The 24,581-nt window shown below is 36.6% G+C and overlaps 1 protein-coding gene across 1 annotated transcript in view; it reads right to left on the reverse strand.

Moving 5' to 3' along the window:
* DENND1B (DENN domain containing 1B) overlaps positions 1 to 24,581 on the reverse strand; it is a 247,938-nt gene that overhangs the window by 72,757 nt on the left and 150,600 nt on the right. The window contains exons 12-13 of the mRNA XM_065878083.1: positions 23,546 to 23,647; positions 11,832 to 11,957 (exon numbers count right to left, since the gene is read on the reverse strand). Of these exons, the coding sequence (XP_065734155.1) occupies positions 11,832 to 11,957; positions 23,546 to 23,647 (228 nt within the window). The remainder of the gene's footprint in view (positions 1 to 11,831; positions 11,958 to 23,545; positions 23,648 to 24,581) is intronic.

Raw genomic sequence — 24,581 nt, forward strand, 5'->3', positions numbered from 1 at the left:
AAAGGGCTTTCAATCACATTCTACTCATAATTGCAAATACAATTCTGACTGGATACTTTCTAGGATAAGCCTCACATGGCATGTACCTGAACTTATCCTATTTGCTAAGTAATCACAACTTGGCAAGTGTCTTCTGGCAGCTTTGGGCTGTTAGCCACTCTTCCTCCATCGCAAGGACTTTAATTCCAAACACAGCTTCCACAGACTCCCACACGTGACCTCAGGAATCATCCCTCACTGGCAGACCCCCGCCACCTGCTGCTTCCCTCCACGGCCTGAATGGTCCTCTTGCCCATTCAACACAGATGAGGATAAGTGACTTAACGATCAAAATGAAAACAGAGATTAGCGACAATGATTCAGTCCTTACAGGAAACCTTGTAGCAATCTTTACACTGCAGAAAAAGGGAAAAAACTGAGCTTGTCCACCTTCTAACAGAACTTTGAAAAAATATTAATTATAATTTAATTTTAAGAAAGAATTATGTCTTGATTACAGGTATCTGTAAGTAAAACTCTGGAAACTGGTTCTTGAATGAATAAAATAATGGGACTAACAATCTGTATAACTCAGCTGTTACACTGTCTGCCGGAAGCTAATGCACTGCTCCACAGAGCAGCCATTATGCACAGTTAATGCTATTTAAATTTCCTAAAATTAAAACTAACAATTTAGTTCCTCAGTCGCACCAGCCACATTTGAAAGGCTCAGCAGCCACAAGTGGCTGCTGTATCAGACGGCACAGATACAGAACACTTCCTTTACCACAGAAAGTTTTCTTTGACAGCACTGCTACAAAGGGAAGAAAATAAAATTCAAACTAAAAATTAGAGAAGACAATTCGATAATCTATTAGTTGATGCCACCTAGACCAGCCATCAGCTGATGATCTATAATAAAACTAACATTATACATTTTCATATAGATTGTTGCCATTCTTAAGCGCTAGAGAATGATTTTTAAATACATATTTTAAGAATTGAATTTACATAAATATATTTTAGATAATCAAAAATACACCATAGGGCTTCCCTGGTGGTGCAGTGGTTGAGAGTCCACCTGCCAATGCAGGGGATGCGGGTTCCTGCCCCGGTCCGGGAGGATCCCGCATGCCGCGGAGCGGCTGGGCCCGTGAGCCATGGCCGCTGAGCCTGTGCGTCTGGAGCCTGTGCTCCGCAACGGGAGAGGCCACAACAGTGGGAGGCCTGCGTAACGCAAAAAAAAAAAAAAAAAAAAAATACACTGTATTTGCCACTATCATAGAACTTACAATCTAATGGGGGAAAAACAACAAACAAGGAATCCTGTTAAAGGTAAAGACCTGTTGTTTTTGAATCCCTAATATCATTAATATATCTAGTTACACTGGGAGCCCAATAAATGTTTTATAAGTGAATAAATGAAATAGCAAGTAAGCTAAAGCCTTGCTCCGTATGACATATTGTCTTTTCCAAAGCAAATATAAATTTTAAAAATAAACAAAATCATTGCCTCTAACGGCAGTTCCAACTGTATCACTGCTATAACAAAGAAATCAGGACTATTGATAATTTGAATTTGGTGGATTTTTCATCCCCAAACATGTGAGAGAGGTTTTATTACAGTCTGTAATATGTCTAAAAGTTGTCATTAACATTGCAGAATAGTCTTCAACTCAAATATAGAGTTCTATCTCCAGTTGAAAAGCTTAGACTTCTGACGTTACAAGCAAGCATTTCTTCTGATTGGAGGGTGCAGAGCGCGGGGGTGAAAGTCTCCGGGGAGAAGGGGTGGGAGCAAAGCCTACCGACTCTTCCTCAAGAGTTGGGCATAACTAGTCATCAGCCAATGTGAACTGCCTGGAAGAACTCTGTCGTCACTAATCTTGTAGCAATTGCCTGCAATCTGTCAGGAGAAGGGGCAGAGAAAGCTCAGACGTGCTGCCTGCCCCCCTCCTTGATAACAACCATCACGGTAAAAGCTTCCAATTGAACCTTTAATTGATCAACAGTTTGTTCACTAAGAATCTCAACGATTACGAAGATAAAAAAGCCCTGACACATCTTAGAATTTTCTCTCAGGGGAAAGAAAAATAAGGCTTGTTTAACAATGCTGTAAAGTTTTACGTATTAATACACAAGAGTCTCAATTGCTGTCATCCTTGGGGTGTATCCTGTGGAACAGATTCTTTTCAATCCAAGTCAAATTGGATGGCGTGGTAAGAAGGAACTCTGCTTAGGATCTTCTGGTTTATTTATGACCTGATGAAAAATCTGGAATTAGGACTGAGTAGTTTCTCAAAAACTGTCTTGTTCCAGGTAAGGTGACTACATACCCAGTGTTGCACGCTAAATTCCCAGTTTAGGCCTGCAGTATGGAAGGTTTAATCTGGGGGCATCTGTGGCTTCACAGAGGAAATTTGAGCTGGTTTTGAAAAAGAATGGAAGCTTTATGAAACACAGACAGAAAAGACAGTCTTGAGAGAGGACAGACGTGGACAAAACGTGGGTAGTGTGCTTGGGGTGGGTGTGAATTAGAGAAAGCACCAAAGTGGGATAATAAGAGGTTGGCTGAGGCCTAGTGGCTACTGGACATGGGTTACAGAGGATACCAGAGGGAAAGGGTAGGTTGAGCCATCCTGGAAAAGGCCTGAGCCACATTCTAAGACATTAGTTATCTCCTTGAAGGCCTCAAGCAGCTCAAAGAAGCGTGTGTACGTGTTTTGGAATGGAGAGCGCATAGGCAAGAGGAAATAATGGTACAAAATAAATCAGGCAAGAAAAGACAAACTAGGCAGCAGACAGGAAGAAACAGCAATGACTCTTATTACCTAACATTTATAGGGCACCTATGACTACACTAACAGTAATAACAGCAGCTAATGACTGCATAATACTTATTATGTGCCAGGCGCTGTGGTAGGGCACTTTACACATATTAACTCATATGAACCTCAAGCTTATTATCATCATATTCTACACGTGACTAAACTAAAACAAAGTTTAAGTCACTTGCTCAAGACTGCACAGCACTGTAATTGTTAGAGGCAGGATTCACTCTGCGCTCTCAACCTCCAAATGATCCCATTTCTGGGTATCCAAGACTATATGAAATGTTTTATTTATTCCATATCATGTAATCTGTAAAAGTACAATAAGCTGTGATAATTATTACATTTTACAGATGAGGAAGCTGAGGCTTAGAAAGTTTAAGGAGATTAACCCAGGTTGTGAGAGTTTGAAGTTGCGGTTAATTACGCTACTAAACATTTCATGGCAAAATCAACAGGACTTGTTTATCAACTGATACACAGCAGTAGTTCTCAAAGAGTGGTCCAGGGACTCTGACCTTTTCATAGGGTCTGCAACACTAAAACTATTTTCATAATAGTGCTAAGATGTTATTTGCCCTTTCACTTTCATTTTCTCACGAGATCCGACTGAGTTTTCCAGAGGCTTCATAATTTGCAATACTGCAACATAATGAAAGCAGAATCAAACGTGAGAATCCAGCCAGCTTCTTTTAAGCTGGGTAGTAAAGAGATCTGGAAAAATGTAAAACAGTGCCATTCTTCTGACCAAATTTTTTGTTTAGAAATACTTATTTTTCATGAAAACATGTTTTATGTTAAGCTTAGTAGGGTTGTGTTTTTACCTTTCCATTTTTAAAACTTTTTTCTCCTTCCTTTTTTATTGGTTTGTATTGTTTTGAAATAAATTATTAATAATAACTATTTAAAATATATTCAGTTTTCATTTCTAATATGGTAACTAGTGATAGACAGACCCGACATAAACAAAAGTTCTTTGATGTCCTTGATAATTTTTAAGAGTATAAAGACATCCAGAGGGCTGCCCTGGTGGCGCAGTGGTTCGGAGTCCGCCTGCCGATGCAGGGGACGCGCGTTCGTGCCCTGGTCCGGGAAGATCCCACATGCCGCGAAGCGGCTGGGTCTGTGACCCGTGGCCGCTGAGCCTGCATGTCCGGAGCCTGTGCTCCGCAACGGGAGAGGATGCAGCAGTGAGAGGCCCACGTACCGCAAAAACAAAAAGAACAAAAAAAAATAAAAAAGACTAGGAATACAGAACAAAAACCAGGTTTAATAAGAATCTGGTAAAATCAATTGTGGCTTGTGTCTCGGCTTGGGCTCTAAGCCAAGCCTGAGACAGGGACTCTTGTTCAGGTGATTTGCTGGCGGAGAATTCTCAGGAAATAGATACTAAGGGGAACAGGATACGGCAGGGAAAAAGGACAGGCAAGAATGTTGGTTTCATCTGGACATCAGCTTCAGACTGAACCCACGGAAAAGCACTAATCGTGTGGCAGAGTCCATCCAGCCTTGAGGCAAGGCCAGTTTCCTACTTCCTGTGTGGGTCAGTCACTGAACCTGGGCCTCTCGGTGGGAGGGGTGGAGGAGAAGGTGAGATGCCTGGAAGGCCCTGCCCATTTAGCTAAGGGCAATTTTCCTCTGAAAAGAACACCAGCCAGTACAGCCTGGGGAGGGCCTCTAGGACAGTGAAGGCCACCTGAAGGTACAGTAACACAAGCTAGAAAGTCAAGCTTGGAACATGTGCTGTTTAACCTATATTTAGGAAATAGCTGCACAGAGCTAGGTATTAAAGTTAAGCGGATCACCCTACTGATGGACAAAGACTGATGCAACTGAGAAATACTCATCTATAATCTAATTAGTTTCTTAAAATTCTATAGCTCATTGACAGAAAAGTAAGTAAATAAATATATAGTTCAGTGGAGACACAGAATAATCAGGTAGAAATATTAAAAGGTGGAAAAGAAAAAATCTTCACAGTAAAATTCTGACATGACGGTAAAGCAACTGACTCTTTTGCTCATGGAGTAGTCATGAGGCAACAGAAAGGAATCAAAACCAAAATCGCCGCACTACAATGTCAAACAAAGGAGCGTGGAAGGACATAAGAAAAATTTGATGCATCGTAGAGTAGGAATGAAGTTCTTATTACAGAGAAGAGAACCAGACTTTCCAGAAAGGAACCACCGGCACGCTGCTCACCATCACATGTAAGTATGTCAGTCCACAAACACATTCTAAGGATGAATCAACACACCGGCACTCTACGATGAGGACCAATTGACAATAGTAAAAACACCAAAGCTCACACTGATTTACCTTTTAAAACATAAAAAGCAGAGCAGAGTCGTGATTATCCACAGAACAATGTCACTCTCAGTCACCTGTATAATGACTAATGATTGGGAAGAAAAAGGGTGCCCCCCCTGCAGGGTGCCAGGAAGTGCAAGTCACTCCTACCTGACGGCATTTAAAGTACTCAGAACTGCCCTCCACTGGCCTCAATCTGGCCCATACGGACCACGGGATTCACCTCTAGAAGTACATTCTCCATCCTCCGGATAGCCAGAGACATTTGTATCTTTATTTTAGCACTCCTTTTCTGCGCTGTATTAAATGTACATCTTCGCGTTCCCTGTAGCACCCAACACAGTACCTTGCGTCTTCAATAAATACCCACTAGTTACTATCTGAATTACTTTTATAGGATAATTAAGGCACAGGTAAGATATGGATGAAATGGAGCTGTTTCTCCTACCCTAATACTATGTTCAGCTTCAGGGAAGTTATTGTTATTGAATTAATATAACACTTTTGTTTAGTTTGTTTTTAAGAAGAGATGTGTTTAAAGTTCTAGACTATTCTCCAGAGTGGGAAACTTTGCAAGAGCAAGAAAATACTTAAAACATAGACTAGATCTTTATGCTTTAAGAATGTGTATGACTTAGCAAAAGTTCATACTGAAAAAAAAAAAAAAAAAGGAAGGTGTCAGGAAGAATGCTACTGTACAAAAATGTGAAGTAAAATCCAAAGCATCACATAGTACTTATTCAGTCCCTTAGCACACTTGGACGTAATATGTAATGTCACTGTTTCATAAGGAGTATAAACAAACTAAGCAAAAATGTCTGCATAATGACGGTATATTTACATGTTTAAATTCTCTGAAAGATTTGGCTACCAGTTGTCTCGTGGTAATATTAAAATATAGTTAGGTTCTCACAGAAAACAGTAATAGAGATTTTTCAGGTTATGGAGCATCTGTCTTCCAAGTGTCCCAATGCTATTATTATGGCATATCTACTCTCAGTTTAGTGATCATGAAAACAATGCTTCTTTAATTGCTGAGAATTGTTCGTGAAAAGTCGCATGTTCACGTCATAAACTTTAGTCATTAACAAAAACTTCTCTTATGTACATATTATTACAGGAGTGTACCCTAAGTTATTAGATCTGTCTTGAGAAAACATAGCTCTCAATGTTCCACTGGCCTGTGATTCAGCAAGTTAAGATGGGAAAAGAAATTGATTTTGTTTTTAGGGACAGCTGCTTCTAGCACTTTGGATAAACAAGAGCACTTTAAAAGATCAATATATTTATGTATTAATTTTATACATACCATGATAAAATACATTTCTCTTCCCCACAATTTAAGGACAAATATCCTCTATTCTCATGACACATATTACCAGTGATATACAGATGGAACCCTTACTAGCCAAGTCCCCAGTTCTCCCTGCCCCATACTAGTTGGGCAATATTTTTACATCTTTGCTAAAAAATTAAGCAAAATTCCCTCTCTACTAGTTTAAAAAAAAAAAAAAGAGCAGAAAGAGAGTGCAACCATATTCCATCTGAAAGCCAAATACCAAATACTTCTTTTGTAGAAACCATCTTGAGGTCAAAAGGTACTCAAGTTTGGGTAATAAGATGAGTGGGTACCTCACATGCTTTGGGAACCACACCACTGCGAGGGGTGAGTACATAAACTGTCCAACTCAGATTTTGAAGTCTCTAACAAGTTAGCAGTTACAAATGTGTTAAATGGAAGCTTTAAGGCAAAGATTTAGTGATTGGCCACCTAAATTATGGATGTCAATCCTGTACTTAAATTGCTTGAACTTAATCACAAAATATAACTCGCTGATAATGTTTTAAAGGAACATAATCCAAAAAAATGTCTGAAGGACAGCTCTTGCTACTAGTCAAACAGGAGCCCAGATTACTAGCTAATCTTTATTTTAAAAAGAATTTCCTTTTTATCCATTAGCAAGGCTCACGGCAGCCCAGAAAAGCTTGAGTGTTTGAAACTAATGATATCATCCTAAATATTCAAAGGAACAGACTTCAGCATTATCTCCATGCTCTTAGGGTAATAAAGTATATGCTTTTGAATATACTAAGCAATATTTTAACTCAGGCAAACATTTCTTTAGCATTAGCTGTTGGTCAAAAATTTGACTTTTATTTTTTAATAGCTTGTGATACAAACGATACAGAGGTACAAATGATGACCCTTTATTCGTTATTTAGTGCAATCATTTAAAAGTATTCTCATGTTGACGGCAATGTTTTTCTTTTGGGGGGATCAGCAGAGGGTACTTTATTTTAGTTACGTTAAGGGAATTTTCCTTACCGAATTTACTACTTCTAAAATGTCATTTTTAATGATCACAGCTTAATGTACAGAGCATTAACTATATATACCAGGCACTGCTCCAGTAATTTACATATATGAACTCATTTTATCCTCTGAACAACCCAAGAAGTATTACTGTTTTTTTTTTTTTAAACACATGAGGAAACTAAAGCACTAAGAGGTTATCTGCCCAAAGTCATACAGCTAGTTAGCCACAGAACGAAGATTCAAGCTCTGTTTTAGACTCTGTGCCCTTAGCACTTTTCTTCCATGTATTTAGCACATTAGCTTGATCTCCTGTTTTTGAATTCTTAAAAAGGAGCTAACTTGCTGCTGGCTAAAATCCAAAACCGACAAAACATCCATTATTTTATTGAAATCACTTTCCAAAAATTTAAGGAGTTTTATAATTTTCTCTGTAATGAAGAGCAGGTACCACTTATTTGTCAATCATGCCAGTGTGTCATTCAGAGAGTGTAAATTAGGCACTAGGAGAAAAGTGAGAACATATTAAGCGTTGTCACTGAGACATTCTAAGTGCTTAATTTATAAAATAAGTTACTCTTTGGCAGTATTTGGCATGTGCATTTGAAAATGAATACTCAGATCATCCTGAGGGCTTTCCCTCACAACCCACAACCAACTGGTTCCCCAGTGCCACTGCAGAGGGTGCAGGGGGAAGAGGAAGCAGCGGTTTGAGTGGCAACAGTCACCCCAGGTGGACAAAGCCATGCATGGAAATATATGACATGAGTAACAAATTACTTCACAAACTTACATGGATTCTATGAGACGCCTATACCATCTGCACCTTTCGAGAAAATTCTTAAGATTGTGTATTGTTTGTTCAGTCTTTACGTAAATGTATACCGAGTGTCTTCCACATATTTTCATTGAGAAGAAATGTAAGTTCAGAAAATTTATCTCAGGGAGTAGATGATATGAAGAAGGAGGCCTAATGGAACGAAACACTCCACGTTGAAGCAGGACTGGGACCGTGGGAAGGACAGATCCAGATGCAGCCCCACTCGTCACCAGCTGGGGAACCTTAGTGGAGGTTTTTAAACTCTATGAGCATCACTTTTCTTATCTTTAAAATGAAAAGGGTAATATTTTGAGGCTTGTAAAGATTAAATGAAAGAGTTAATTCAAAGGGCCCATCAATGCCTGGTATCCACTCAACAGTTATTATTTTAATAGCAATTAATAAATTATTAATGTCTGGGAAAATAATAATATAAGAACTACAATAAATAATATATTTATTTATTATTATTTTTATTTATTTATTTTATAAATAAAATATTTATTTATAAATAAATATTTTATTTATAAATAAAAAATAATTTATTTAAATTTATTTTTATTATAATAAATAATAATTTATTTATTATTATTTATTATACAATAAATAATAAATTAAAAAGGGAAAAGAGGGCTTCCCTGGTGGTGCAGTGGTTGAGAGTCCGCCTGCTGATGCAGGGGACACGGGTTCGTGCCCCGGTCCAGGAAGATCCCACGTGCCGCGGAGCGGCTGGGCCCGTGAGCCATGGCCGCTGAGCCTGCGCGTCCGGAGCCTGTGCTCCTCAACGGGAGAGGCCACGACAGTGAGAGGCCTGCGTACCGCAAAAAAAAAAAAAACAACGAGCAGATTTTCAAGACCCTTGCAAATTGTCAGGCAGCACACCAAACTCTAAGGACCCTCAAACTTTGCACAGAGGTGGTAGATGTTTTAAAAAAAAAAAAAAAGAAAGAGGGAAAAGAAATGTGTTAAGGAAAGTAAATATAATCAATTCACAGAAAGAAAGTGTCACTATAAACTACTGCTTCAAGGATCAGGAAAGAACTAGATGGCCATTAAAAGCTAGAAAGATAAAAGCACTGCCAGGAAGAAAGAACATTGTAAAAAAGGGTTTGGAAGCCTGAGAAGCTTGGGGCATTGACAGCCTCAGGCAGAATTCTCTGAGTTGAGGTCAAAGTTTAGAAAAAAAATAAAGGAAGACACAGACCACCTGCCCATCACGAGGGCCCTGAACACCAGGTGAAGGCAGGGCCCTGAGACTCTGGTCTGTCACAGACCAATCAACAGGTTCAATTTTGTCAAACGTAAGGGAAATACTGGTTCAATTTTTGTGTGTGTATAAACAATCATGAAATTTCAAAAAGTAATACCTAATTAAAGAATTCATGTCCATTAAAAGCTATTTTGTAATATTTTCCTTTCCAATTGTACTCCAGTAGCTGGAGGATACCGCTAAAATACATTTATGATGAAAAGAGACAAAACCATGAAATAACTGTAACTTCTAAACTTGGCTCTTTTGTTTTGTTTTTTTTACATCAATCAGAAAATATATCAAAGATATATGCCTGCTATATAAATGTCCAAAAAAAGAGTCCACGGTTATTTGTAAAGATAATACCTAAAGCAACAAATATTTTATATACAATAAATAATTTTCCTTAAAAACTATTTATTTTGAAAATATATAGGAAAAAAATGTCCAAATACATTCAGTATACTTTAAAAAGTGAGTTTTCATTCAAAGACTGAGTCAAAAGAAATGTGAAGGCATACAGAATGAAAATACCATCCGCCAACTCTCAGAAAGAACCAGCAGTAGAAAGGAAAGGAGAAAACATCAAACATAAAAAGGAAAAATGTAGATAAGTTAACAAATAAATTTATAAGCTGTGATCAATAAACAGGAAAGACGTTCTCTGACAAAATTATTTTCCCACAAATGCTGAGAATCTGGCTTTCACGATGTTTAAAAAAAAAGTCAGTCATTGAAATCCTGTAACCCTACTATCTGCTCAATCAAGCTCAAAGAGGTAGAAAATCAAGCTACAAAAACTATAGTAAGTAACTAATGTTCAAGACGGAATATTTTAATAATTTTAACCGTCACCTAACAACACTGATAATTTAAATCATTTAAGAAAATTTTCTCTTCAATCTGCTTTCCTCAAATCTGAAGTCTTTTACAAATTTGAAAAGAAAAATGTAGCTTATAGATTAAGTATTTAAATGCAGCAAAATTCAAGCAAAGTGATACTTTTAACTTTCCTCCTGTACTGTAAAACTTGAAAGCAGTCTCTTTCAAAGAATTTGATATCTAAAATCAACCACTAATTTTGTCTTTCAAACCCATTTTTCTGTTTCAATTGATGTTTACTAATTTTAACGACTATGCTCTACTGTAGTGTGGATGACTGGTTTCCAGTCTTGTAAAGAATGAGACCCTATCACTGTCAATAATTTTTGAAGGCTCCCCCGTGTGAGATACGTATACTCTGTATGGTACTATGAGTTCTATATAGTGTTTTAAAAAATACACATGTATTTCAAAAAGATTAGCATGCAAATTAGACCACATGCACTTTTCCAGAGACAGTAGCTGATCTGCCTAACTCAATAACTCCTCAGAGGTACAAGAGCCACTGGGTGGGAACTACTGATTTAGAAGTCAGCTCGGAAAGCATATAACCTGTTCACATTTGTTTAGTGCTTCACGGTTTATGACAGGATTTACACACCAACCCTGAAAGGTAGACAGAGAAGGTATAAGAATTCTCACTTTACAAATAAGATGGAAGTCGAGTGAGACTAAAGAAATGGGTCGAGGTTACACAGCCTTAACAATGGTGAAATATCCACTGGATGACAGGTCTTATTACTTATTACTAACTCAATACTTTTAATCCATTTATTCACCTGGTCATGAAAGGGCAGTGTAATCATTTTTGTAAAATCAGACTAACACGCTTAACCAATAATTCCGAGAGAAAAAGACATATTTTAATTTATACCTTTTTGGACCATCTAACAACTTGGGTTACAATTCTATATAATAATCATTTGGGGGTTATTAAAACAAGAAAGAAATGGCAAAGTGAGCTAGGATATGCTAAATAGATAAGCCCACTTAGAAAAGTGTTATGAATTAGGAAGACAATAAATTTCCAAATGTTGCAAAATGTTCAAGTTCTAATATTTTTAAACGTTCACATTATACTTGTCATTTCTAAACTCTGATCTAATAAACCCAACCGTCCGGTTGATTTCTTAGTAATTCTAACAAGATTGGGTCGTTACTCTAAGACGTAGTAACACAACTCATTCATTAGTTACGAGTAAGAATTCCAATTTTAGAACAATAAACAAGGTGCTATGCAAGAGAATGTGGGAAATATTAACTCAGGGCTATTTACTGAAAGAACTAAAACCATAAAGTCAAGAAACTGGAGGTGGAACATCATGTTTTAAAGCATACTATTTTGTATTTTCAAAAACCTTTACGATACTTTTTCGGGTGGGATATTAAAATGTTTCTTTTTCACAAGAGCACATTAAAACAGTGATGAAATAAAACGCTTACAGGTTTGTATCTCAGTGCATCTCTGTAGGATCCAAACAAAGCAGCCTGCGCCCTCAGGAAGGCCCTAGCCACTCCGTCCCCCGTAGCTGTAGACTGCTTCTTCAGTTTATTTTTCAGGGCCGAGACCTGCATGACAGAGAGGAACCGTTAAATTCACACCTCAGAAAGTGGTACAGCGAGGCACGAGCCCAACGGGCAGGCGGACCGCAGCGTGTGCAGGTCAGCCGGAGCCTCATCCTCTGCCTGACGGCTTATCTTCTAAGTCAGGGAGCACCTGCTGGTCTGTTAATTGAAAGGAAAGCAGGGGCCCACAGTAATGAGCTAATGCAAATTGGTCTGTGCTCTCTTTTTTTCCCAAGGCCTCTTGACATAAATAAGCTTTAATTATTTTACAGTAAACTGCTTGTGAGCCACTTTTCTGCAGATTTTTAGCAATTACAACATGTGTCTACTTGTTTGGAGATGAAGCCGGTTGGGTAGTGTTCGACTGCTTGCTAGTTAACTTTATTTTTGGAAGCTTCATTTGTATATATAAATAATTTTCCAGTCATTTGTCGAATAGTTTTCACCATTATTAGATAAAAAGAGGGGAGGGAAGTTAAGGTTACTGAGAACCTACCACAAGTGGGGAATTGTGTTGTGCTCGTTAGACACTGTCCCATCTGATCTTCAGAGTCTTCTATGAAAGGTACTCACGTTACCATTTATGAAGAAACAGGGGCTCAAACATGTGAATCGACTTGCCCTCAATATCTGGCTACTAAGTGGCAAAACTGAGATTTCAACCCAGTTCTGTCCAGTTTTCTCCACCACCACATGCAGGATTCGAGGTCAACGTTATTGCCTTATGAACCAGTAATCACATTAATAATGTTTTAAGATCAAAGAAAAATATATTATCTAGGAATCTGTGAAATTTTAAAAGGCACCTGCATTTGTTATAATTTTTCATACAGTTGCATCCTTTAATTTCAGGTTGTGTGTATTTTAAAGAATGCATGCTATTTATGAACAGCCCTTACTTAGATGAGTATTTTCTAAGAGTAATCAACCTTCTGATGCTCACTCTTAGTTTTTAAAGGGGAGGTGATTTGATCTGTTCCTATGCATCCAATTCACTTGACCAATTCCTTTCACAGATAATAAAAACTACACTCTGCACACTTAAAAAATACCATTGATGCTCATATACATTACTTGTCAATGCTCTACATGGGAACGTGAAGTCACGTAGAAATTCTGTTTTCTTAAGAAAAAACTGATGGGACAAATTCTGGTTGGATTGTTCCCTTATCAGAGTATGTTCTTACCCTTACGATACTACCAGATAACAAAACAATGTCATTCCTCCTTTACATATATATGCAAGGAGGAATATTTTTATTTCTTTATACAAGCAGCCCTGACTACTCTTGTGGATGATGATTGTAATTGAAGTGTCAACCTAATTAACAACTAAACTTTGAATAATGCTAATGAGAAAGGAACACAGCATCAGAGGAAGGACCAGCTCTACAGGTGATAAACCTTCACAGTAGTGACATTTTCCAGTGTAAAGTCACAGTTACTGTGATCTGATCAAAGACAGAGACCCCCATTGGGTCCAATTATAACCACAGTTTTGAAAAAATTACTGAGTTATGATGTTCATAATCTATGCAGAAAGGCCTTTGCAGTATAGGTCTTTCCCCATAGCTGTGATCTTTTCAATTTATACCCAAGCTCCATAGATTCATATAAAAGTTTAGACCCTAATTCATTTAGCCCACAAAGTGCATAAATTAGGATTCATTTAAGAAGAAGTTTTTATTATTAAAATCTAACCTCAATTAATGCATATTTTTAGGTAACCCACATATTCAAAAATAAATACAGCTGAAGGATGCAAAAACAAACCTCTGACTTAACGTCCTTTATTCTTAAGTCTGTAATAATGTTATTTTTTTAGGTTTCAAATGCCTTTGAAAAAAAACCAGTGGGGATGAAAATCAATACATGTATTTCATTATTGCCCCCTAAAAAGGCTGATGATGGAAAGAATAAGATTCTAGTCTTCCAAAGTATTATAAAAAGAAAATGACTGGGTTATTTTAAATTTTACTTTAGGAAACAAAAAACATTTTAAAATGTCATGCCTTGTATCTTTGTAAAAGAAAATTCCTCAAGATGTATTTTTCTATAAAATCTGGAAGCGACAATTCAGTTCTCCGCAAATTAAGAATCCTTAGGACAAGCATGACACATATGCTCCCAGAGGCTGGAGGCAAGTCAAACCATCCCTCACCCTTTATTACCCCAAGTCCTTGATTGCTCCATCGCTGCGTAAGTCATCCAGGGTATTCATCACGCTGCCTCAGGCCCTTCCTAACCAAATCATAAGGAGGTAGCCTTCACTTCCAAAATTAGTCAGTAAGAGCTCCTGAACTTCCTCAAGAGCTCTATACAAAATAGGAAAGAAGAAAATACCTGTTCTAGAACTGTCCGAAACGGTAGCCACTAGACGCACAAGCACTTGAAATGTGAGTAGCCCAAATTAGCATTTGCTATTAGTGTAAAAAAAAAAAAAAATACACTGGATTTTGAAGACTTAAAAAGAGCAAAATACCTCATTAATAATTTTATTGATTACATGATGAAACAGTATTTTGAATATACTGGATTAAATAAAATACATTATTAAAATTAATTTCACCTATTCCTTTTTACTTTTTAACATGATTACCAGAAACATTTTAATTACATATGTGGCTCATATTATATTTCTATTGGACGGTGCTATTCTATATGAGCATACTATATAATTTCAAACAGACATGTGAGACTAGCAAGAAATATGGTTAAGTTTTTCCTTTGCCTATTTCTACATTATTTCAACCTTTACAAACAGCATATAAGGAGTTCTTCCTTGACCTACTCTAGGTGGACTTCGACTGCCAGTAGGTCTGAGGTGGTTCCTGTTTTTCAGAGACCAGAAGGGCAGCTGAGTTAAGCGTTTCTGTGTGCACCAATGAGCGCTCAAAAACAGCCTGTAAAAATGAAAGCGTTTTTTAATAGTCAGCTTCAGCTATTAGGATATTACTCTAACATAAAATGATTGTGTCAGCCTTGCTATTTTCCTGTCCTTTAGACCACTGGAGTAAATTATCACCAGTTACCACTACGCTTTGCAGAGCTAAATAGCTTTTAGCAGTTTTTATTTATAAATAAGGTGATATACCTTCTGCACTTATTTAAAATACTTGGTCTGGGAAATAGCATTTTCTGCTTTAATTTCCAAACTTCTAAGTTTAGTTATGAAATAAATGTACATCTTTCCATGAGATCCTAAAGTTTATACTCACATATAACTGAATTCAGAAATTCAGTTATATTCATGGAACCTTGGTCACATGGCTATTATGACAAAATCCTATCATGGGATCTTGAAAAAGTATCAATTGTTTTCTCTTTTTATTCTTAACGAAGTAAGCTTAAATCTCCGATGGCTAAAGATGACTTGAAAACTGACATTTTATTTTATTATGACATTTTTTAGTCTGTATATAAATTATTTTTGAAGTCTAATTAGGTATCATACTAGACCTCCCCTGAAAAAAAAGAAAGTGAAAAAAACATCAGAATAAACGTCATTTCACTGCTCTTATCAAATGTTCAAATTCCTTTCATACAACGAGAATCCAGGCTTCTGAAGCAGCCATCACAGGAGGAATTATAACCTGGGTTTGAGCCCAGTGGGAGTTCACTGCAACATGAATAATATTACCACCAATTCTCCACTTTTACCCTCTTAGCACTAAGTGACCATGGATAAAAGAAGGGAATTACATGAGTAAACACAGCAAACAGGTATAAATAGAAGAGTGCAAGCCACGTGCACATGGGCTGAGTAATGAAGCAATTATGCCAACCGGGGGTTAGGAAGGGAGGTGACATAAAAGAGCTGAGTTTTTCAGAGAAGTGACAGAAATTTTCTCTTGACTTTTAGATGTGTCTTCTCAGGAAAAATAAATCAATCGCTGTAACCCATAAATTTTAATTTTACTTTTTAGGATCACAAAGAGAAACATAAGGGTAAAGAACAGAAGGTAAAACTAAATGTTCAGGAATAACATTAGGGTAAAACCCACATGACCGGAAACATCTCTGTGATGTCTTTAAGTATCCTTTTTCCTAACTAAGCTGTGCTCTAGAAACTACGGACATTCAGAAAAGTTAATGCTTCAAATAATTCTTTGCTTTAGGAAAAAGTTACAAGGTTAAAGTCTTTTATTCTTCCGTGAAACATGTTATGGTCATTGTATGAATCAGATATTAAATCCCTACACTTCTTTAATCCTTCTAATGTTCAGTTTTGTAAGCAATAAAATTAATGCTTCCTTCTTAATATAATTTTCTGACATGCTTCTATCTAAGGATTAAAACAGTAACCTTTAACATTTATTAAATGAAAAACATATGATACACTCCCAGAGGGTATCATGACATTGTTTCTCTGAATGCTTAAATTACCTTTCGAAGCCTAAAATACGATGTCATCTACAACTATTTTCCCTTCAGAGGCATCTTAAAATGATCACAACCCAAACTGCTCTTACTCTACCTCAAGTCCAATGTCAGTGTCACTTCCGTGCATCCAGGTGCCTTGCAGGTCCTCTCAACGCTGCACCCTTTCTCATCTTCCATAAGCAGTAATCACTGAGCCCCAGCTGTTCGACCTCTGATGTAGATTTCAAATCTGTCCGCTTTTCTCCAACTCCCTGCCACTATCCAGTTCAAGCGCCTCCCATCTCTCACCTAGACCACTGCAAATGGTCTCTGAACTGCTTCATTTCTGCTTCGTTACCCCAGTGATCTTCAGGACCTAGAACCCAAGATGATATTTTTAGAAGTCAAAGTGGATCTCACTATTATTCCTCTGCTACAAATCTCCAGTGAATTCCCAGTAAAGTCTGGAGGTCCTGAACAAGAAGCACAGACCTTCCACTCATTTTAAGATGCCTCTGAAGGGAAAACAGTTGTAGATGACGCTCTCACTCCTACCTGTCTCTACCACCTCATCTGTGTAATCTCTTCTTTTGTTCCTCTAAGCGCAGCTATACAGGACTTCCTTCCATTCCCTGAATCTGCCAACAGCAGAGCCTTTGTATATGCTATTCCTCAACCTTCCACCTTACTCATACTCATTGCTCAGGCCAGGTCTGCACTCAGGTGTTTTGACATGTTGAGCTGAACCTCAAAAGGCAGATCTCAGTTTGGAGGCGGGTAAGAGTGGCCTCTCAGCTTGGCTACCATTATTTTCATTTGGGCTCGCTTCTGGCAGAGACAGCTGTCAGCCTACCAACAGACACTCTCCCTCTCTTTGGTAACAGAAATCTTAAGTTTTGAATGGTGCTTGGTTAACCCAGCTGGGCAAACCCAGCTATTTCCCAGGATCACCACGACCTGGTGTGGCCCTGTGGTTGGGTTCAGCTAATAATGGAATGTGAGTTCCAGGACCACAGCTTCTACGTCTTCCTGTCCACTCCGCTCCCAGCACAATACAGGCATACAGTAGGTGCTCAATCAGTATCTGCTGAACGAATGAACAAATTAAGCTGTCCCAGGCATGCTGCTACACTAACTTCTCTAGCTAACTGAATCAGAATATCTGTGATGGTGCCCGGGAACAAAATTCATTGAGAAGTCCACCAAGTCATCATATCGGCAAGATTTGGAAACCACTATGATGACAGTGCTCACAACATCACGCACACAAAAAGTCTCTCAAATATGGAGAAGAACTTAAAAAACAAGGAACAAATTTTTAAATTATTTTAAAGCCAAAACATATATATACATACATACACACATACTGGCCGTAAGAAGACAGAGAAGCACATTATTAAGATGATACTGGAGGAAAAAAGACATCAGGAGAGGGGTTTCCCTGGTGACGTAGTGGTTAAGAATCCGCCTGCCAATGCAGGGGACATGGGTTCGAGCCCTGGTCCAGGAAGATCCCACATGCCGCGGAGAAACTAAGCCAGTGCGCCACAACCACCGAGCCTGTGCTCTAGAGCCCATGCTCCGCAACGAGAAGCCACCACAATGAGAAGCTCGTGCACCGCAATGAAGAGCAGCCCCCGCTCGCCGCAAGTACAGAAAGCCCGCGTGCAGCAACGAAGACCCAACGCAGCCAAAAATAAATTTAAAATAAGACATTAGGAGAAAAGCTGGCTAATTTAGATGGAAATGAAAGGCCAGGAGAAAGCCAAGGAAATTCATGAGCACTGAAAATCACTAGAAGTAGCAAACTCTAAATCAACTTTAAAATGGCAAACGTACAGAGACATGCAGGGAGGAACCGCGCAGGGCTGGGTCCTGCAGAGGGAGGCACAGATTCTCTCACGCAGCCAAGAGAAAAACAACAAAGACCTTTTAAATGTTGAGGCCCAATTAATTAAGATTTTGAGTTTTTAATTTTTGTTTTGTTATGCTTTGGTATTTAAAGTTTATATTAAAAAATACACACCAAGAAAACCGTAGGAAAAAACAGCAGGATCTGTTCATAGTTTACTTACAAACAAAAAGCCTTTTCGTAAACAATCTCATCTCTGAAAGTAACGATTTAGAAGAAGGGTGAATCCCCGTGACAGCCAAAGTCGAGTACAGGAGCACGGTGACTGCCATCACAACCGACTCTCCTTCTCCAGAGACAGGAAACACACAGTTGCACGCAGAGCCACAAAGATAGATATTAAACCGGCTTCCAGGTTTCTCCCTTTCATTACTATGAAAGTCAGATGAAAATACCCTTACAAACACTACTCTCAGGGGCAAACTGAAAGCGGGATTTGTCTCCTGGAGACTACTCTATTAAACAAAAAAATGTCCTCTCAATTACTCCAGAACCAGAGTGAAATTGTAACATAGTTGTAACCTGGACACTCTACCAGTTTGCTGGGGACTTCATTCACTGCTAAACAAGATAAGGATTACAGCATGGCTGTGGCAAACCTGGAACTAATAAAATATTCTCTGGGGCCTTTTTTTTTTTCTCTTTATAACATATATTATGACAATTTAACATATTAAACCTTCATGTTAGATTAGAGGAAATATCTAATGAATTAAATATATTTATTGACTTATTTGTATGGTTGTAAGAGTTAAATTTGTTTACATACTTTAATTTTTTAAGCTGATTTTAAAAATTCTCTGAAAAAGCCAATTCTTTTCCAAACTTATTCCCAAACTAATTAACTCACTTGAATACAGATATATGAAAATTTCAATTTAAAGTCAGAGTTGGGTTTTTTTTCCTCTAGTTCTTTAGGCTTGTAATGATTTTTAGTTAATCGGAGCAATTTGTGTCTTTCCTTTTCATGTAATGGTAAAACCATTAACCTAGTCCTTGGTGTGATACTTGAAAGCCTCAGTATAAGACGCACAGTATTTTATTTTTATTTATTTACTTTTGCGGTACGCGGGCCTCTCACTGCTGTGGCCTCTCCTGTTGCGGAGCACAGGCTCCGGACGCGCAGGCTCAGAGGCCATGGCTCACGGGCCCAGCCGCTCTGCGGCATGTGGGATCTTCCCGGACCGGGGCACAAACCCGTGTCCCCTGCATCGGCAGGCGGACTCTCAACCACTGCGCCACCAGGGAAGCCCAAGACGCACAGTATTTTAAATGACTCTATTTTATAATAAGGTATTTTCAATGTTTGAATAATTAAATATGCTTTATACTAAATGTTGCTGCCCTATAACATACTGTGGCCTACCGTGAATGGTACAATAACTCTTCAGCGTACATACTGTATTTTCTACACAGTCTCATAATAGAAAATAGACAATCGTTTTCCAATAGCATTACATATAGCATGAAAATGAGTTTTTAAAACAGTGTTGACAATCCTAATTTAAATCAAATAGGTCATAATGATACTTCTTTAACAAGATTAGAATGGAGAGTAAGCTTCTATATCAAATTTTAAGAGTTACCCATTGCACTGTGTATCACGTTTATATGAGACAGACCATGCTCTAGTGCCTGGGGCGTAAGTCAGAGGATCAACTTCTATGAACTAAAGCTCTAGACCTACCATTAACAGCATACTTTCTGTGGCTTTATACTCTTATCTAACATAGGGGTATAAGTATATTGACCTGTCTCAGAGTATATTATTTTTTACAGTCTAATAAGTTAAAATTATTTAAAAACAGTTAAGCAGTACAGGTCAAAATTTGTTTTCCTAGTAATGAATATTCTAACGCATGTAACTTTTTCAGACGTCAATTCTAACCTGCTTTCTTCTATAAGAGTTAGTTTATAATTGTTTTAACTTAATATTCACATAAAGACAGATTTCCTGTATCTCATTATAACTTTACTTAGCTTAATTTTCCCACTAGTGAGGCATCCTATTTATTTTTGAAATAGTAACAATTTCCAAATTACTTTTTAAAATGTTAATGATGATAAAAATTTAAATGAGCACTAATACCTTAGAAATACAACATTTTACATTATTATGTAATTGAAACTATATTTGTGTATATATTTGCAATGGAGGAGGTCCCAATAATGCATTTTCTTAAATTAAAATGAACCCATTTGAGATTTCAAATGTTATATTTAATACAACTGGCTCTTTCTGCCCCCACTTAAAAACATACCACAATAACACTAACTGCAATCGATACTGTTACATAGCCCTAAAATTTACTTTTTTATTTCAAAACACTCAAACTACATATGTTTGAAGGTACCTATAACTTGGCATAGCCATTAAAAAAAATAAAACTCACAATGTATTCGTAGACAAAAACTACAAAAGTATATATTTTAATGCTTTTAAAAGTTATTCCATGTAATAATCAATATCGTTAAAATCACTCCCAATAAAATTTGTGTTTTTTCTTTTAATGATCCAGATCTAAAGTGAAATGATGAAATCGAAAAACAACTGTTCTTGTCAGAAGACAGGAAGAGAGTTTTTTCCCCTTCCCTTAAGGAAAACAAAGGATTCCTGAAAGCTTTGGCCTGATTTATTTTTCCAATTTTAAATACCTTAAGAGTAGCGGAACTGCTACTGGCATGGTAGTATTTCTAACAGTCAATAAATCTAAAATATTATGTGTGAATATTGGAATGAAGCCATTAAGAAGATTACAGCATGCAACACAGCAGAGGGTCCACAGGAAAAAAGAACTAGTAATTCAGGACAACTGTGACCACTGACCTTGGAACAGCCAAGACCACTGGTCAAGCTGACACGGTAATAAAGTGCACATGCACAGAAAGCCATCTAGCCTGTAAGCATAATTTTAATGTTTTGGTGAATGATTTTTAAATGTCCCCATTTAAATACCAGTTAATTTATTAAATTATCAAACAATACCAACTGTAATATTTTTCAGGCTTCGGGTATATTTTATTAATTCAAGTCACAGAAAAATTCAGTATGATCATTTGTGATTTTTAACACGTCTCATTGAAAACATTTACAATTATAGCAAGTATGATGTGATACTTTATTGTATTTCCTACTATAAGAGATAGCTTTGGAAAACTGATGAAAAAGCTAAATTTATTACAGCTGGGTTAAACAAACAATCACCTGAAACATTTTTAGAAAATCACTCTAACTTTAAAACATCTCATACTTTCTGTAGATAGTCCTAGCTCCACCTCAGGACTATTTCAGTTTATTCATTCTTCAAATTTGTCTAAGTCTGCACTCCTTAATTCCGAGCATATATTTAGTTATATCTACATTACCTTGCAGAGTTCCTTTTTATGAATTTTTTTTACTATTTCAGTTATGTTCAGTTAACTGTTGCTTATAAATAAACAATGAGATGGTCCCTCTTGTCATTTTATATATTTAGGCTTTTACATTTCATGAATATTGTTTAACTTCCTCACATATTTAAATAAATGTTTCAATATCAAACTAATTCTACTAGGAAAGTAGAGGTTCCCAATTTAAAAAGAATCACTCATCAAAAAATTACTATTAAAGATTGTTTTTCTCAAAGAAATAATCAGCTATCACTGGAGCTGACTATAAAAATTTTAATATAACACAAAAAAGCTGATTTCTTTTTCTTTTTTCTTCCTCTTTCTTATCCTTCCTCATTTAAAAAAAAAATAAACAATCCTTTCTTCTTAGGGAATTAATGGTAGGAACTACATGCACATAAGGAAAACATCCTTAAAAGTCGGGACTTTATTTTCATAATTATGTCCCTATCCAGTGAAGAACACTTTGATGGATTTCTAAATGAACAACTCTAATCCTTTCTAGCAGCTTCTGCAAAATTTTTATAATGAGGCAATCGAGTTATAATGAGCTAAAAAGATAATATAATTCTTCACTGGCCTGGGTTTGGATTTGTTCATACGTAGCATAAATTTTACTACAGTTAGATAAAGTAGTTCGATTTAATTTGCTTCAAGGTCAGCAAGTATTTTAGGTTATTTATGGGCATAAATAATCTGATTTTGACTTTAAAGTCACATTTTCCCTATCACTAGCCATAAAAGCAATCAAGGCTAGTATTACTGTATTTTCTGAGTTTGAGATTTTTTTTATTCTTTTTTATTTTCAAGCTCCCTAACAGTGGTGTCAAAGTACTTGCAGTATTACAGAAAAAAAATATATTTTAAAGGTTTTTTATTCCCTAATTTTAATATAGCTGAATAAACAATGGGTTTTTTTTGAAGGGGAGTTATTTTAACTTAGAACTATGTTATAAAGATATTTTAAAATAGCCATTAGAATATATACAGAAACAGTACAATCTGCATTTTTACCCTGTTCTGAGGAATACGAAGGCCAGAAAATTGACTTTGGAGACTATTTAACACAAAGTACAGAATACATCCTATTATAAGCTGCAGACCCACACATGCACACACACACAAACCTCTGCAAGATCAAAGACCAGAAGAGAGCCGGCACTTAATTTATCAGCCTTTACAGACAAAAGACAGTTTTCGTCATTTCAAAAGGATCAGATGTCTTTTATGACAAACTGGGTTTGCAGTTTAATTTACAAATAGAATTCTAAGTAAGCAGTCTTTGCTCTGCCAGAGCAAATGACAAACAGTGTAGGTTTTCATTCTTGCAGCCCTCAGCAGGATAGAAAGGATTAAAATAAAACTGAAATAATTTAGAGAAAACAAATAAATGTTTCAGAAAGTTGAGGGAGATCAAAGCCAGAATTTTCTGACCCCAACTGTACAAGCATTTCTTATTATATTGACCAGTGCCATCAGATCATTAATTAAAAGGAAAAGCGCTGGCAGGTGGCAGGGAAGCAAAAGCCGATAATTGGCCCCCTTCTTCTTCTTGCCTTCAAAAACTCTCTCATTCTTTTGCAAGACATGCCACTAGGCAGACAGAAATGTCTACTTTGTAATATAATGATTAAGATGAGATGAAGAGACTTATGTTTAAAGAAACTCTGCCTAATGAATGCATCTAGCTTTTTAATTACGATCCTGCTTTTACAATAAGGAATATGATATTGCATCTGACATCTCCTCAACTGCCAAAAGGTAAAAATACGAAAGACAGACTCTGCTTTGACTCCTCTCACACCACATGCTCATATTCAGCCCTTGTATTTCAGACAGAAAAATGGGAAAGTAACGCTTGGTGATTCAAGGGTCCAGGAGAAAACATATATATGTTTGTTCACCACAAAATATCCTCCAGACTTACCACGTCACTCGGTAGGCTGCTCAAGTCATTAAATGGTGATTCTAAAGTGTTTGTGTCAACATTCAACATAACCACATCCTCCAATGATTTATTTTTCACTCTCTGTTTAAAAAACACAATTATAAACAAACATCTTAGTATATTTTCCTTCCAAAGTTATAATGAACTTAGATATGGACAGAAAATTATCTTAATTCATTATCCTTAGGAAAAGAAAAAAGGAAAATTCTACATCATAAAAGAATATAAACAGTTTTGCCTTATGAGAAAGTCTGTCTAAACCATTCAAAAAGAAAGATTAAAAATGCTTCAAATAGCATGTTTACTCACCTAAATATATTAATAGTTTGGAGACACTGAATGTAATTTAACTACCAAAGAGATACTACAACAAATACAAAATAGGCATGGGCTATATTAAACTGTAAAAATTTATATCCTTTAAATTTTACCAATTGAATTTCAATCCTATGATATAGGAACATGTGGCCCGTTCTAAAGCTATTTTTAGCCTAAATCATACTGCAGGGTTAACACAAAACAATAAATATGACTACTAAGTAGTAAAGTAAGGTTTAAATTAATAAATATTTTCTCTATATCTTCATGTAAATTTGGTATAAGTTGATGATGACAAGTGAAATTGAGTAAGAAAAAATGACAGAGAGCAGTAATATGGAATTTACTGTTAGTAATGTTTATCCCATGAATTTAATATAAAGGATCAAATTTAATAGCCTATCAGATTAACTATTTGACTTGTCATATTTGTTTGAAAGCTTAGTCAAATTATCTCAATATATGCACAAATGACAGTAAATTAGAATTTATTAAATTTTTATCCTTAAAGAAAGAAAATATTTAGTTTATTTTTCTTATTTAAACTAATATGTCTACTTAAACAAATCATATAATTCTATTAGTCTTATCTAGATGATAGCAAATAATATCATTTCCTAATGAAAATAAGTAAGGTGTGCATTAATGAAATATATCCATCAACCCAGAATTCCCTAATTGCATAGGTCAACTAGCA

Source organism: Phocoena phocoena, chromosome 1 (genome assembly GCF_963924675.1).
Source record: "Phocoena phocoena chromosome 1, mPhoPho1.1, whole genome shotgun sequence".
NCBI lineage: Eukaryota > Metazoa > Chordata > Mammalia > Artiodactyla > Phocoenidae > Phocoena > Phocoena phocoena.